Here is an 18,443-nt window from a genome sequence, read left to right as displayed (position 1 = left end):
TCTTCTTCTTCCTTTGGCAAAACTTCTAATACTCATATGATTCAAGCTAAATTTTCCTAGCCAATGTCTTAAACAGTGATCTCACTTTCTCAGGTGAGTAAAAAGATAATCCAGTGAATTTTAATGCTATCAAAAACAATCTTGTCCTATTTCTTGGAAGAAAAGTCTTACTTCACTCCTCCTTACTGTAGATACCATGCTGAGCTTCAGTCATGATTAGTTTTTCTCTTTTTAGATTCAATTTCACATTTAGACTTTCATGGCACGAACTGTCATATCCATAGCCTCCTCTACCTCCAAAAACCTTTGTATTCCTTTTCATTCAAAACACCATTTCTATTCTGAACAACTCCTTACATTTGATAAAGCCCAAATTAATCCAACCAGTGTTCTCACATTTGGAAAAGTGCACCCACAACTCCCTCCCCCACTCTGTATCCAATAAAAGACTATCCATTTTACAGATTCCCCCCCCCCTTACTCTCTCTCCAACTACTTTCCCACAGATACTCTGTTTCTACATTGTCTTTTTATATATGTATTTAAGTAACACTGCCCCACTGACTGGCCACTATCATTCTTTCCTTTTCTTCTATGCATGTAAAAACACTAGCAGCTGCAGGTCAATGTCCATATACAGTTCATCTCCAAACTTATTGCGCAAATTTCTCATCGACTTCTTTCATTCCCTTTGGAACAGCTTTTCCCAATAAATACAATTTCCAGCTCTTCACGAATCAACTATCACTTTTTCCCCCCTTATCAATTGACTAGACATGGTACTATCATATTATATGTTCATCAGATTGCTCATGTATGGGGCTGACATAAAAGAAAAATAAAAAAATGAGGGCATTCATAACATGCACGCACGCACACATACAAAAGAATAATAAATCACCTAGAACACTTAATTTTAAATTGATTCCAAATTATTATTCATACTTGACCTTTAAAACAGAGTATTGGCACATCACATTTTATAACCAAGGGGGAAATATAACTTGCATTCTTACCAGAGTAGGATCTAGTTCAGCTAGAAGAGAAGGTCGATTCAAATCTACTGCTTTCAAACACATGAGAAGTGCTTTCACATAAGGCTCATTACAAAGGAAGGCATTACCTGAAAGAGACATTGATTAATATGTACTTTTTTTTTCTTTTTTTTTTTGTAAATAATACAAACAAAGCATACGAACTTTGAATGGAATAGGGAAAAAAAAAAAAACTATTCTCCAAGATTAACACTTTTTTTATATTTAGATTTATGATAAAGGAGTAATCTAAGGATATGTATCGGCTAAAATCAAAATATACACTATGATGGTACAATATGAGAAAAACAAGGAGAAATTATGTACAGAGAATCTATGATAAGAGGAGTAATTAAGTATAACAATCATGTTTCCCTGGTGCAAAAATTAATGATATTAGTCACGCCATCTGGATGCAAAAAGGTAAGATGAAAGAATTAATTGCCTTCATTGACACTAATAACCTGAGAGGTGAGAAGCATTCTATGAGGGAGGATGTAAAGGAGTTTTTAGACAAAGCAAAAATGAAGAGCGAGAAGGTGAAGATCATAAGTCTCCTGCCATGCAATGATAGGCAAACTGAGGAAGAGGACAATCATAGCAAATGAATCAATATGTAGATTGGGCAGAAAAAACAATGTAGGATTTGTGCATCTATAGTCTGCACTTGATGGAAAGAAGGAGTTCTATAATGTTGATGGACTACATCTAAATGGTTTTGATGATGTGTAGAGAGCTTTGTTTACCAAGCATCTTGAAGCACAAATTCATTAAAACTTAAGCAATTAGGGTGACAGCAGTGTGTGCGAGAGAGAGAGAGAGAGTGAAGGACCCATAAAGCAAGTGAAAGTAAGAATGAACAATTGCAGAATCTAGTCTATCAATCAAAAATATTGAATAGAGTAGTCAATTCAGGAAGTTAAGTTGATTGGGGTCCTAAAGGAATGCTGCAGTTTCTATATACTATGTCAGAAGTATCAAGAAGAAGAGGAGTGGAGGGGATTTTGGACATTAGTTGGTGCAACCTTGCCATCCAAGTGTGAGATCAAACCAATAAGACAAAATATACAGTTGGTTGTTGCTGTAGACCTGGAAGTTCCAGGGATGATCTGGATGCATTGGCGAATTAGTACAATGAGCGAAGGATGAGTGATCATTATGGGAGACTCAACTATGGAGACATAGGCTGGAAAGAAGAAAGTTCATGTGGCAGGAAGGAAATAGAATTTATACTCCTACTAAGACATAATTAGCAGCATGTGATGGAGGAGACTTGGGTGTGAGAGTACTGGACCTGCTCAGAGGATCAGAAGAGCTATCCATAACCAAGGTGGCCACATTACCTCCGATCGGGGAAAGTGACAATGTAGTCTTGACTTAGGAAATTGTAAAACATGAAGAATAATCTGTAAAGAAGGGATATATATATATATATATATATATAGATGGAACTACAAGGCATGTGATTATGATAAGCTTAGAAAGAAGCTTGAATTTGTGCATGGCATAAAACCCTGCAAGGGAAGGATGTTAGTAGTGCATGAAAGATAGCTAAGGGGAATCTAGAGGAAACAATATTAAACTGTATACCTAAGGTAAGGAGGGTTGATCAGGTGGATGAGTAAGGAGGGTGTTAGATGGATGAGTAATATCATTAAGCATGAGCTGCAGAAAAAGAAAACTGCTGTGGAGGGTATATATAAGGAGAAATGTGACCAGCAAACTCATGAACAGTACGAGGGTCAGGCAAGAAAGGTGACCAGTAAGAAAGGCAAAATCAGATTATGAGAAGAGACTAGCCAAGCAGGCCAAAGGAAATCCCAAAGAGTTCTTTCATTATGTGGCAAGAAAGGGCAAGAATGACCATGGAAGATTAACCCTAATGAGTGCTGATGAGGTGACAGAAGCAGATAAAATAATTGAGTTATTGAGTGACCACTTTGCAAGGGTATATCATCCAAGTGAGGTTGGTGCTGAGAGATATGTGACAGACTGAAAAGATTTATCTACCTCTGGAAAGAGAGGTAGATGAATTTGAGGTTCTTAGGATATCGCATGTAAATAGCCTCAATGTAAATACATGAATAAGAGGTGGGCTTCTGGACAAATATCAAATAATGATATATGGAGGAACAGAATCCAGGCAAAAGCTGGTGACTAGTTCAGTGCTAGGGCCACTACTGTTTAATTTTTACATATATGATATAGGAAATAACCTGAAAGGAAATACTCAGTTGTTTGCTGATGATGTGAAATTAGGTAGAGCAATGTGGAGAGCTTGTAGGACAATTTAAAGAGTCAGTATGGGCAAAATAGTGAAGAATTTATGGAGACAAAAACACACGTTAGAATAATTATTTACTTATAATAATGAAAATAACACTCTACCTAATAACACTAAATACCCTACATAGGGGAAACAGAGTGCACCATCCCAATAAGAAAAGGCGAACATAAATGCCACATTAAATTCCTCCACTTTTTTAAAGCAGGCCTGTCAGACTATGCACTTCAAACATGTGACAGAATCAACTGGAAAGGCACCAACCAAGTTCCTACACAGCACCAAAATGTTGCTTGAAAGAAAGTTAAAGGAAGCTTGTGAGATGCTGAAACATCATCCAAATCTAAACAAGAATGATGGATTAGTAAGACAGGAAAGAAGATCTCAGTTACAAAAATGCAGTTCATCCCTGCCTCTCATCTATTTCTTAAAGTTATAGACATTATGAAACAAACAGAACACAAGCAAGTCACATTTGTTTTTAATCTGCTGCACTGAGCACTCAGAAAAATACAGTGAACTCTCATTTAACAAAAAGCATTATGACAAATTCACTTACTGTAACAAACTACTAGAAAGTTCAAACCAAACAGCAAGAGCCATAATGCTATTGTAAAAAAACTACAGCCAGCTATTGTCCTACAAGTTTACTAGTAATGCTTAAAAAAAGTTAACAATGGGAGATACACAAACATACAGAATTCTGAATGCTGCACAGTGCTACCTTCAAAATGATTAAGCATGCATAGAGAGATAGTGAGAGAGAGAGATGGCACCATCTATATTTTTTAAATACAATACTTCAAAACCAACTCCACGATCTTATGCAGATGATATCTGTTTACTTTCACAGAAGCACCAACATATAAAACAAAAAAACAACAACACTTGTAGAAACAGCCAAAAAAGTTGGTCTTAGGATAAATAAAAATAAAACAATATTAATGAAAATAAATGCAAAGCAAAATAAACAAATAACAATAGAAGAAATACCACTTAAAGAAGGAACAGTTTATATACCTTGGTTCAATAGTATCAATAAAAGGAGGAACTACTGAAGATATAAATAGAAGGAAACAGCTGGCTTATTCAACTTTCAACCAACTTAGAAATATTTGGAAAAACAAGAATTTGTCTATAAAAACTAAAATGAGAATATTTAACTCAATATAAAGGCAATGCTAATGTATGGATCAGAAACGTGGATATTAAACAAAAAGATAGTTAACACTTCCAGATCTTCCTAAACAAGTGCTTAAGAATGATACCAGGAATATATTGGCCAAAACAAATATCAAACTAAGAACTATGGCAGAAAACAAACCAGAAACCGATGTTGCAACAGATATGCGGAAGGAAATGGAGATGGTTGGGGCATTGGGCATGTGTTGAGAAAAGAAGATAAAATAATAGTAAAACAGGCTCTAGATTGGAACCCACAGGGTAAAAGAAGACAAGGAAGGCCAAGAGAAACATGGAAAAGAACAATACTGAAAGAAATAACAAATATTGATAAAAACTGAAACCAAATAAAAGCAGAAGCAAAAAACAGAGTCCGGTGGAAAATGGTGGTGGAAGACCTATGCTCCTAGGTGGAGTGAAGAGGATTAAGTAAGTAAGTAACTATATAATGATTAAAAAAAGTTAACAATGGGAGATACACAAACATACAGAATTTTGAATGCTGCACAGTGCTACTTTCAAAACGATCAAGCATGCATAGAGAGATAGCGAGAGAGAGAGAGAGAGAGGAGATGGCACCATCTATGTTTTTTAAAGAAATGCAGAAGCGCATTTATTTAAAATGCACTTTTTTTTTAAAGAAATTTCTTGAATAAAAGAAATTCAATCCTAACTAATAAAACTAATCCTAACTTTCAACAAGATGAAAGAAGTTATTAAATCACCAGGTGCTCATACAATTTATCTCAGAGCCAGTTGTTCTCTATTTATTAATTCAGGAAACAGCTTTAAATATTATAAAACATCTCAGCTAGAAGCTGTCTATCAAGTACATGAAATCCCAACTTACTAAATGTTTTTATTAATATCATAAAAAATGCAGGCACATTATTAAAAAAAAAATTACTGTAAATTAATTGGAAATATTTAACCTTACTGGAATGTAAGGTTGAATATACATCCAAATTACCTGGTAACAAATGGTTTGCTCACTAACAGGAAATGAACTTAATGGCCTAGAAGTTTGCTATTTTGCCCAATTGAATTCTCCAGCTGGATTTTATGAACACACTAAAAAGACCATCAGTCATCTTTTTAGTGATCAAGTTAACAGACTTCATTTTGAAGTCACCAAAGTCATTTAGGATGCTCAACCACTGGAATTGAATATTCCATTGTGTAAGGTGAAAGTCCTGAAGTCTTTAAAATGCAATAACAACATAGTTATCACAAAGGCTGACAAAGGAAACACTACAGTTTTAGATTATTAGCCACATTATTATACCATAACTGTTATTTTGTCCAGCTGAATTTCCCAGCTGGATTTTATGCACACACTGAAAAGAGTGTCAACTCTTTTCAGTGTGTGCATAAAAAGTCAACTTAATAAACCTAATAAGTTATTGGATAAAACAACATTCACAGATCTATAAACTATTAAAAAACTCAGAACCTATCATGCAGGACTAGAAATTCCACAAAAGTAAATATCCACTCAGACCCAATGGATTCCATAGGCAGACCCACTTACAAATCTCAAAATTTCTTTGTTACCTTCAAACACATCAACCAAATTTGCAATCTGTTACCTTTTCCAATGGTGCTACCTGGTGTATACCAAGTGCCATATTCATGCAACTTGTCTTATTACAGAAAAACAAATATATCAGTCAATAAATGTATTTCTAAACATCAAGACCACATCCAACTTATCAAGCCTCACACATATGGCCTGACACAACATGGAAATGTAAACACTAGCCACAGGAGCCAATGAGAAAACTATTACATAGATCTATGTATAAATACAAACATTTATTCAAATAAAGCCCATTAGTTTATAACTCCATGAACATGTGACTGCATGCAGAAATATAAAGGGATTCTAATTTAATACACGTACTCTACTATTTGCTTTGTTCAATTTCTTATTGTTCTTCTTTGCTCGCACTGATGATGTCTTACAATACACAAGATGAAATATTTGTTTGTACAACAAATAACTTTCTCGTTTCTACTGGGTTGCTTAGAGTCAAAGCCAAATAACTGGACGAGACCACTACATCATGTTTAAGGAATGAAAAGAACCGACTGGGGCATCTGATAATGTCAAACTTTCACCTTTATGTGGTATACCCTGCTGCTAAGTATCCACTGGGTACTGAATGAACAAGGATGGGTGGAAATTGGGAACTTGGATAAAAATTACACTCTCTATTGGCTTAAACCAGAAATACATATGATACAACATAGTGAGACTGCATACTAGCTGGGACATTATTTGTTAAACAAGGCTCCTGCTGCATTCATCAGGAAACCAGGGTAAATAGTGAAACTTAGTGACTGGAAGAGACTCCAAATGAACATCTAGAAAAACAAACCCAACATCAGAAGAATTGAAAGAAGGAATATAAAAGGAGTATTAAATAAAAAAAATAAAAATAAAAAAATATGGAAAAGTACCATGTGGCCATAACTGGAGTTACTGAGATAAAAATCAGGTGAGATTCTACTAACTAATAAGTATAGGATATTATATTCAGGCAACAACAATAAAGGTAAGGGAGAGATAACATTCAACACCCAAATTTCTCAACTGGAAGATAATCTCAAATAGGGTTATGTGGGCAACTTAAAAATGGGAAAATGGACAATGAAACTTATTTGTACCTATGGACTCACAGAAGGTTCTCCTAAGGAAGAATTTGAGGAATTTTTTGACTCATTACAGCAGGCAACTCACAAAGTAAATGGAAAAAGTGGTCTTTGTTGGAGATCTAAACAGCAGAGTAGGAAATGAATCCTGCCTAGCATACAGAAATGTTTGGGGAAAATTTGGAGAAAAGGCAAAGCTAATAATAAAGGTACTACCTTTATTATTAGCTGGATTTTTTTGTCAAGATATGGACTAGTCATACTAACACCACATTCCTGCATAAAGATGTGAGCAAGTTCATGAGGACAGAAGATACAAGAAATAAGAAAAGCCTCAACGACTACATTATTGAAGATAGCTACATCTTCACTGGTCCAGGTTACAAGAGTATGTAAAGGATTTGAAATTATTATTAACAGAGACCTCCAGGGAGTCAGGAACTCATCAAGGAAGACCACAATATTTGCACCAGCTATCATATCTATTGTTCAATTCATTCACACTGCTTGCACACACAACATCAATGGCAATCCATTCCAGTCACACACCATTCTATCTACGAGAGAAAAATCTAGCTTTAACCCCCCCCCCCCTCTTAGCAGCATTAATTCTCAACTTGGATGCTCTCTTCTCCTTTCCCATCCTCCATAAAATGAAAAATTCCATCAACTGAAATCCTGTATGACACTTTCAGAAGTTTGTAAGTCTCAATCACATCACCCCTCTTTCTCCTTTTTACCAGTGTCTACAGTCTACAAATTCTCGATCTGTTTTAATATTAAGTATTCCACAATCCTGATATCATTTTTAACACTCTCCTTTGCACGCTCTCTCCACTGTATCAGAATCACTATGGAAACCAGGAGACCAGACCTGCATGCTATAGTCCCAGTGAGGTCTTAACAAGGCCTTATAAAGAGACAAAATGACTTCTATATCTTTACATGTCAATGTTTGTTTCAGCATTGCAATTATTCTCATCAGAGTTGTATTTACAATTTTTGCTATATGATCCTTGAACTTCAACTTCCTGTCTACTAAAACTCCAAGATCCCTAGCCTGATTAGTTTCTTCTAGCATAATCCCACCAATATAATACGACATTGGATATCTAATCACACCAAAGTGCATGACTTTACATTTATCAACATTGAAATGACAGCCATTTTCACATGCCCACAAATCCAGCCTATTGAAATCATTCTGCAAGTACTGCATATCAGCTACCTATCTTTTGCATCATCTGCAAATAGCTGTCAAATCCTTTCCAATGTCATTAATGTACAGATTGAATAACAATGGACCAAGGACTGATCATTAACGCACACCACTGGTTATTTTAAATCTTGCAGATTCAAATCCCTCATATACGACTTTTTGATATCTGTCAGTCAGCCATCCTCTTTATGCAACAGTCTTCTATGCTATTATTCTGTCAAAAGCCTTAGCAAAATCCCAAAGTATCATGGTGTATCGATTCCCCTTCTCTAACTCAGTGATAATGAGCAAATTGCTAAAACATGACCTTTTCTTAGTAAACACATGCTGTTTCATTGCAAAGTAGAATTCTCTGTCAACCCATTTCTGAATACAAGCACTAACCAACTTTTTCAAAATCTTCATCACCACTCCTGAGATACTGATTGGTCAATAGTCGGATACATCTGTCTTTGCACCATCCTTGTGCAATGGGATTGCATTCTTTCCACTCATGTGGAATCTTCTTTGTTCAGAAATTCAAATTATATAGCTTGGTCAAAGGAATAACTAGTTCAACTGAACACTCCATTAACATCCGTGCTGATATCCCATCAGTTTCTATTGCAAAATTGTTATTCATATCAGGTTGATAGCTTTTAGCAAAATGTAAACTCATTAGTTGAACAATCACTTCTACATTGGTCACACGCATACATCTGCATTCAGTAGATTTATTCTTTCAAATTCATTCTTTCTTTTATTTACAGCATAAATAGAATTCTTTTGGGTTGTCTTGAACTTGAAGAGCTAGCTTCTTTTGATACTTTCAGACTTAACTTTCCTTACAACACTTGTAACTCTTCTGGACTATTGCTTATAATTATCATAACTGACATCATCCTTATGCACATGGTATTCCTTCCACATCATCTTTTTCGTACGAAAAGTGGCTTATTAGATTACAGTTCCATTTCACTCCTACTCTATTTATTCTTTGAACTCTAGGGACACATTCTGATATTGCATCGTTTAAGAATTTTTTAAACACTTCCTATGCACTGTCAATATTCTTCCCATCCTACAACTGATATCATGGAACAGAAACCAGCATACTCATCAAGTGGTCATAATTTCCTGCTTTGTAATTCAGCATGTAACCTTTGCTGAATGAAACATTCACAAACTCAGCCACTTCTCAAGTGAGTACCTCATGATCACTGTCACCAACCAAAGGCAGGATAGTAACGTCTTTAACTGACCCCCCCACTCTGACAGATCTAGCACTCTTTGACCATGAGTTTCTTCTGTCACATGCTGCTTGGGGAAGTTGTCTTACAAGAGCTCAATAAATTCAGTTTCATTCTTCTCATGCGACTTCACAGCTACCCAATTAATGTTTGGATAATTAAAATTCCCCATCGTATTTATTTGGTGATGCATTTCTTTGCCGCTAACAACCAATCCCCAGGTCTGTTACAACATTCCACCATGTAATTAATCTTGTTAGACTCCACTTCACACCAGATGGCTTCAAACTCATTGCCACATGAAAAACTGTTACTAGTATTGCAGTCATACATCTCAAATACTTGCTCTGCAAATACAACATAAAAGAGACTTTTTTCACCTTTACAAAAAATATCAAGATTCCTACATTCACCAAAACCTCCACATCACTCCATGAAAAAACCAGGCATCTATGAGATTCAGTGCTTTTGTGGCATTTGCTATGTAGGCCACACAGGAAGGTCAGCATGTCTAAACACATAAAAGACATTGAAAAAAAAGAAGAGAACATAAATCAGGCTTGGCATTCCACACACAACCACTACTCGCTATCAAGTACTCTGGCAACAAATAAAAATGTCATATATTGATCATAGATCAATATATGACATTTTGAATTTACCATTTGTATTCATCATCATCATCAAATCCCTGACATATACCCTCAAGGGGTGTACAGGATATAATAGTACTACATGAAAAACTTACATTACCACTAAATTTACTACCTACAATTTTCCTCCAAACAAATCTGTTATCTGTCAAAACTCCAACATTATCGGATCTTATATTTCTATCTTCTAAGGCACTTTTTACTGTATCAATCCACCTATATCTTGGTCTTCCTCTGGGTCTTTTTCCTGCCAACCTAGCAGAGAACACTTGTTTTGCTAATCTTTCCTCTCCCATTCTGTTTAAATGACATACCACCTGAAATTAGCTCTGCTAACACATTCCTGTATGCTGACAATGTCAAGTTCTTTCATAATATCCTCATTTTTAATATGATATTGCTATTGATGCCATCTGTTTACACCTCCAATCTTTCTCATGACTCTCATATCTGTGGTCCCTAGTCTTGGTCAAGTGTTTTATTTCTAACCTAGCTCTCAGATCCATAAGTTAAAAGTAGCTTGAACATTTTGTTGTATACAGTTAATTTAGTGTTTTGACTAATTTCTCTCTTATTCCATATAAATTTATTCAATTGACTTCCTACCATACCAGCTTTGTTGATTCTGTTGTCTATTTCCATATTTAATTTACCATCTTCACTAAAAATTGTACCTAAGTAGCTGAAATGTTTGACTTGTTCTATAGGTTCTCCATTCACAATCCAGTTAGGGCTACCAGAACAAACTGCACGTAAATAATGCGTTACCCAAGCGTTGAGTATATTTGCCAGTACTGATATTTGCCCTAGCCCACACAGCACATTGACTATTGCAAAATACAACTACTGCTACAAAATGAATTACATAAAATACTATCAAGCAGTATTGTATTACAAACAAGAAAATAAGTTTTTAGATCAATTTTAATGACAACGACGTTAACTTCCGTTATTTGTGCTTGTGTAGTAGCAACATATCTTGGGCTGCAATGCTACCAGCCCAAACTGCATGTAAATCACACATTATCCCCACTCGTTAGCGGTTTGGTGCAGTTTGTACTGAATGCAGCGCCAGCAGTTAGTATACTTGCCAGTACTGATACTAGCCCTAGCCCACACAGCACACTGACTACTACAAAATACAACTATTGTTACAAAATGAATTATATAAAATACTATTGAGTGGCATTGTATTACAAACAAGAAAATAACAGTTTTTAGATAAATATATAAAAATTTAAGAACGCCAATAATAAAACAGGAACTTTCATTTTATACTGGAGAGGCTGCAGTCCTATGGACAAGCTGGCACTGCCAGATTTATTTAGAAGATCATCTGCATAAAGTAAAGATCTGAGATTAATCTTTCCAATTTTGATATCAGGTTTAATACCACTTTCCTTCATAATGTGATCCATATATACAGGGTGTTCGGGATAAATTTGACAGTTTCGTAAGGAAAAAGAAAATCTTCTTTGTATCTATTAAATTTAATGAATTGACAAAAAAACATTACAGGCAGAGTTAATTACAATACTATCAACAAGATTTACTCAAAATAACCACCATTAGCATCAATCACAGCTTCAATTCTGCTTCGGAACCTCGAACAAGCTGATGCTACAGTCTCCCTGGGAAGGGCCGCAAAAACTGTTTTAATTTTATCCATTAACTGGGCTTTTGTATTACTGGAAGTGCAATTGGTGTCTTTTTCAACTGCGCCGCATACAAAATAATCCATGGGGTTAAGGTCTGGGGAGTTTGGAGGCCAAACATTTGGACTGGTGAAGTCGTAGAAATTTTCAGACAACCATTTTTGACTTTTCCCAGAGGTGTGGCAAGGGGCCGAATCCTGCTGCCATACATACGGCCTACCATTGGCTACCCTTGTTATCCAGGGCTTGACTACAGTTAGCAACTCCACGAACAAAGCCCGAATTCCAATGCCAGGGTTCTTCAACACCTGTTCCTGCAGATTTGCGAGGAATTCTGCTGTACGAACGCAATCAGATCGTCTGCTAGGGATCTTTCTTCTTGCTACATCCTCGTAGTCACCATTGCAAGTCTCTAGTTCATGCCTGATTGTTTTTACTGTATTCAGGGAGCATTGGGCAGCAGTCGTAATATCCTTATTTTGATGGCGGGCACGAATCATCATGATACAAGTTATTCTCTTCCATGATTCAGATGGGTTCCAGCTATCCATCCTTTCTGACATCTTGTATATGAATGAAGAAGGGTCCAAACTTTTAAATCAAGAGAAGTGTGTGTTAATACATGTAACTTACGGAAAAATATAATTAATTATAAATATGTCAAATTTATCCCGAACACCCTGTATATATGCATAATGAATAACAGAGGGGATAATGTACATCTTTGGTCTGACACCAGATTTAACATTAAACCACCTTCTTATACTTACTTTAATTCTAACTACTGACTTACAACTCAAATAAAGACAAAATACTGCTTGATATAATGTCCCATTGATACCATACAACTGTAGTGTTTTGAATAGCTTCTCTCTTGGCTCTTTGTCATATGCCTTTTCCAGATCTACAAAATTTAAATTCAGATCTTTGTTATATTCCCATGATTTCTCAACTATTTGTTGCAAAGTGAAAGTCTGATCTTAACACCTCTATTTGGCCTGAATCTAGCTTGTTCTTCATCAAGCTTCCTTTCTGCAATTCTTCTCAACCGTTTCTCAAGTATACTGGTATAAATCTTGCCAGGCACACTCAGTAGGGAAATGCTTCTATGGGTACTATGAGAGCTCTACTCCAAACATCTGGAATTCATCCCTCTGTCATGCTTTCTGAATTATGAAGTGCAGCCACTGTAAGACTTTTATACCTCCATACTTGAACATTTCTGGTCATTTAGGGAAATGATTCTATAATTCTCACATTCAGTTTTTTTCTCTCTTTTTGTATATATGGGTACTATGAGAGCTCTACTCCAAACATCTGGAATTCATCCCTCTGTCAGGCCTTCTGAACTATGAAGTGCAGCCACTGTAAGACTTCAGGTCTTGGGCGTGGACAGCAGGGTTTTTCCCCTCAGTTTATCTGGGGTTTTTCATCCCACAAGCAGGCAAACCACCACATGAACACATGGATCTACAGCCATAAATACTTAACCCCCCCCATGAAGGGACTCAACTCGCCCCAATAGGGACGGGGGAGAAAAGGGAGGAAACTCCAAATGAATAAATAAATAAATAAACCTCCATACCTGAGAATTTCTGTTCGAATATCATCTACTCCAGCTGCCTCTCCACATTTCAGGAAGTGACTTTTTTTTTCACTAATTTATGCACTTTAAGTGCAAAAATTAAGTACATAATTTAAGTGACTGAAAAAAGTCACTTCCTGGCCTAAAGAAACAGTAAACAAACTCAAGCCCTTCCATATTACTCAGGATATAAGGAGCACCAAAATTCACAAACAAGGTACACCATTATGCCCTATTGTAGATAGTATCAACAGTCCCACATACAAACTGGCTAGACATTTAGCTAAGCTACTTGCGATTCACAGAAACAATTCTCCCTCCTTTGTCAAAAATTCTACCCACCTAAAAAGTATTTTAGAAAACCACACCTTAAAAAAGTTCACATATAATGGTGAGTTTTGATATTACCTGACTATTCACAAATGTACCGCTAATTGAAACCCTATATCTGTTAAGGTCACACTTTCCCCCTGATATATTCGAACTACTTAAATTCACAATATATGCAGGATATTTTACATGGAAAGGGAAAATATACAAACAATTAGATGGGACAGCTATGGGCTCCCCCTTAGCCAACTTCTACATTGAACATCTGGAAAAGCTAGCTATCAATACAGCCACTCTCAAACCAACACTTTGGCTATGCTATGTTATCAATGGGCTTGCTATCTGGCCACATGGCCCATTGGATACATACCTAGCTCATTTAAATAGCGAACACCCAAAAATCCACTTTACAATGGACCAGAAGCTAATAACTGTCTGCCCTTCCTGGATACACTAATCACATGTTTTCCATGTGGTTCCTTATCATTTTCAGTTTATAGAAAACCCACACATACAGGGAGATATTTAAACAAACAATCGCACATCACCCATCTCAACAATATGGTATCCTAAAAATGCTAACCCACAGAGCAAGAGCAATTTGTTCCACTGACAATGCTCTTAACTGATGAACTCGTTCACTTAAGCCACATCTTCTTAGCCAATGGCTATAATCCCCATAAGATAGACAAAATACTAAATGCTTCCTAGAAATACCCCCACCCCCGACACACACACCCACTGTCCACCACAGAGAACTACAACAAAACAGCCACCATCTCATACATTAAAGCATATCGGAAAAGATATCTAGAATGCTCAATAAACATCAACTTTGCATACTATACCATATTTAGACAGTATGTCAAATTGGCTACTCTCATCCATTCACCCAAGGACAGCATCTCTCCTTTATCACATCCAGGAGTCTACGAGGTACCCTATTTGTGTGATGAAGCTTACTACAATCAGACAGAAAGAACTGTGGACATCTGCCTCAGTGAACACAAAAAAAAAAATACATCCGACACTATCGCTATGGCAGTTCGGGACTTGGATACCCCTACACACAGGATCAACTGGAAGAAAACTAAAGTGCTGCAAAGAAGATTTTACAAGTCAGAGAGATTGTTCTTAGAATCAACAGAAGCCTTGAAACATGCTCTGAACCTCAACAAGTATAGCTGTATGAATTTACCTAAGATTGGGAGACAGTCATCTTAAGACATAACTAGTACCTGCTTTTTCTCTCTGTTTTTTTTTAATTAACATAAAGAGCATTAGGACTTTAGTCTTTGTGTTATAGCTGCAATTGTTCTAACTAGTCCCATCATTGTTACACCCAGAATTGTTGTTGTCTCGCGCACTGTGACAAACTGTTTTTTGTGCTCTGAAGATGCTGGTTAGAATACCTGCGAAATATCAGCAATAAGTCAATAAATAATTATTTACTTATCAGTCTGTGTTTTAATATATACCATCAAAATAAATCAACAGGTCAGTTTCAAAGTTCAACTGAATTTTTCAAAATTCATTATTCATGGTACCACAAACAGAGGTCTGAAGACAAACCAGGAAAAAAAAAAAAAAAAAAAAAAAAAAAAAACAGCACCATACATCACACAGCCATCTCCTAATGTCATAGTTGGGGTTATTTATGCACTCTGGTAAGAGATGTTCACAAGGCATCTGCCATACCAACACCTGTCCCTCTGCTTGGTAGAGAGAGCAAGAGAGTAGCATAAGTCATTGCTCCATCACACAGCTTTTCAAGCTTCCATGTCCCCCTATATGCGCTTTTTGCACCACTGAAGATGACACTGCGTGTTTATTCGGATAATGTGGGGCTTACATATTGAAGTCCTACCATGGAAACATGTTGAGCCTCAGTTCTGAATGTTTTTGTGCAGATTTGTGTTCCAGTCAATGCCCAGAACTCTGCATTCATTGTGTCTGGCTAGGAATGGCAGCTTTTACATATTATCCTCTTAGCACCCTACAATTATGTTCAGTTATTGTGGAGGGTCATCCACTGTGGGTAGCACTTGCACTTCCATGTCAGCATGGTATTATTGATTGTTGACCTGGGATGGCACTATTTGTCAACAATTTGCCAAACAGATAAGCCTGCAACATGGCATCTTATTACAATGCCTCTTTCAGACTCCATCAATTCCCTTCTCTTAACCATTTCACTTGGACACAGTTGCACTGATTGGGAGCATCACAGCTACAAACATGACTCATTACATGACAATGCACATTGCAAATGGCGGTGTCTGTTGACTTCTTTTCAAGAAGTGTAAAATACAGCGTTTAAACCAGTTTTAAGTTATGATCTGAGAATTGGTAGAAATAGAGCACTTGATCAAAGATCAGAGACTACAGACATGAGAGTTTGGGGGTGCTTAAGGATCAAAGCGGTATAACTGAGAGGAGACCTCCACATAGCCTTTAAAGGAATGCAGAGAACCGACCAGGGTTTCTGACCTAATCTCCAATCCTCACCTTCTCGTGGTGCACCCTGTTGGGTATCTACCTGGATACTGAACGAATGAAGATGTGCTGGCAGTTTGGGATTTAGCCGACCAAATTGTATTCTTATTGGCTTAAACCAAAATACAAAATGATGGTACAACATAACAGTATTTCATGCTGGCTGGGGCGTCGCCTGGTTAAACAAGGACCCCGTTGTTTTCGCCAGGGAACCAGGGCAAACAGCGAAAAGTCAGCTACTGGAACAAATCCTAAAACACACCCCAACTCAACATCCCCAGAGTTAAAGATTGGTACTATTCAACATAAGAAGCTTGAATGGCAAAGAAACAAGGAGCTAGCTGAGGAATTAGATAAGTACCAGAACTTATATGAAATATATTAACAGAAAATATTATATTCAGGCAATGATAATGAAGGAAAAGAAGAAGTAGCCATAGTATTCAACACTAAATACGAGGCTAATCTTCTTGAATGGCAGGCCGTCTCAAGTAGAGTGATGTAGGCAAATATCAGGATGGGGAACTGGACAATGAGACTTAATTGTGCCTATGGTCCCACAGAAGGTTCTACTAAGACAGAAGTGGAGGGATTTTTTGAGGCTTTAGAGAAAACAACTGACAATGAAAAAGGAAAAGTTGGTCCTTGTTAGGGATCTAAATAGCAGAAAAAGAAATGATTGTCAGACATACAAAAATATTTTGGGAAAATTTGGAGAAAAGAGCAAAGCGAATAATAATGCAAATATCTGTTGGATTTCTGCTCAAGACATGGACTGGTTATTACTAACTCCATGTTCCAACATAAAAATGTGCACAAATTCACATGGAGAGAAGAGGCAAGGAATAAGAAAAGTCTCATTGACTATGTTATTGTTGATAGTGATGTTTTCTCCCTGGTGCAGGACACCAGAGTGTACAGAGGATTTGAAATTGGAAGTGATCACTATTTAGTCTTGAGCAGGATAAAATTGAATTTCATATTGAAAAGAATAACATGTAAGAAAGTTTTAATGTGAATAAAAGTTGAGCAGCTCTTAGACATGAACCGTAGACTAAAATACACAAAGATTGAAGAAAAAATGAAAGAGTTTGAGAACAGGAACCAAACTTTGGAGATTCAGTGGCAAGCCTTGAAGAAAACCCTGATTGATTCAGCCAGAGAGGCATGTGGTGAGGTTGTCTGCAAGGATAGAAAAATCAGAACTCCATGGTGGACACAGGAAGTTAAAGTGACAGCGAAGAAAAAGAAGAAAGTTATAAATCGCGTTATAAAATTATTAATTTTGTAATGCGATTTTTATTTTGATTTCACTTAAAAAATTTAAATGCAAAAAATGTGGCAACTGTGTTGTCTACTCAAACAGCAAATTCAAACTGCTAAGAACTGCTTTTTTATGCACAATCAGTTATGTAATTCGGGGAATTCCCAATAAATGAAATTCATAAGAATTTTCTTAATTGAATGCAAAAAAAAAAAAAAAAAAAAAAAAAAAAAACCACAGAATTTTCTAGAATTTAGAATTTTCTTAATTGAAACGAGAATGCAATTCTACAAAATTCTCAGAATTTTCTTGAATTATGGATTTTTTCCTAACTTAGACTTTAGGTTGGTTGCGTAAAAGTGAATATAATTCGTGTAAAAAAAAATTATTTTTGATATCCCAATTCACGTAACTCCGAATTCGCATAAAAAGAGGTGGAAAAATTTTGTACATACCTTGTTTTTGGTTCCATGATGCCTTCCAATTCCAAGATCCTGCTGAAGGTTGTTTATAAACGGGGGGGGGGGGGGGGGGGGGGAGTTGATACTTAACACATATTCATACTTGAAGTAGAAAAAGCCATCAAAGGCAGTAGGAATAGATGATATTCGACCAGAAATACTCAAGTATGGAGGTATAAAAGTCTTACATGGCTACACTACATAGTTCAGAAGGTCTGGACAGAGGGACAAATTCCCGATGATTGGAGTACAGCTCTCATAGTACCCATATATATAAAAAAAGGGAAATAAAACTGAATATGAGAATTACAGAAGTATTTTCCTACTGAGTGTTCCTGGTAAGCTTTATGCAAGTATACCTGAGATACAGTTGAGAAGGATTGTGGAAAGGAAACT

At 36.4% G+C, this 18,443-nt stretch overlaps 1 protein-coding gene across 2 annotated transcripts in view; it reads right to left on the bottom strand.

The window, feature by feature from the left end:
* Rubicon (run domain Beclin-1-interacting and cysteine-rich domain-containing protein rubicon) overlaps positions 1–18,443 on the bottom strand; it is a 357,235-nt gene that overhangs the window by 293,737 nt on the left and 45,055 nt on the right. For both annotated transcript variants that reach the window (XM_090410954.1, XM_090410955.1), the window contains exon 4: positions 1,017–1,123. In XM_090410954.1, coding sequence (XP_090267080.1) covers positions 1,017–1,123 — 107 coding nt within the window. The remainder of the gene's footprint in view (positions 1–1,016; positions 1,124–18,443) is intronic.

Source organism: Typopeltis vanoorti, chromosome 21 (genome assembly GCF_054136105.1).
Source record: "Typopeltis vanoorti isolate ZY-2024b chromosome 21, IOZ_Tvanoo_1.0, whole genome shotgun sequence".
Classification (NCBI taxonomy): domain Eukaryota; kingdom Metazoa; phylum Arthropoda; class Arachnida; order Uropygi; family Thelyphonidae; genus Typopeltis; species Typopeltis vanoorti.
The sequence above is the reverse complement of the archived record's forward strand: the minus strand, read 5'-3'. Positions and strand labels throughout refer to the sequence as shown.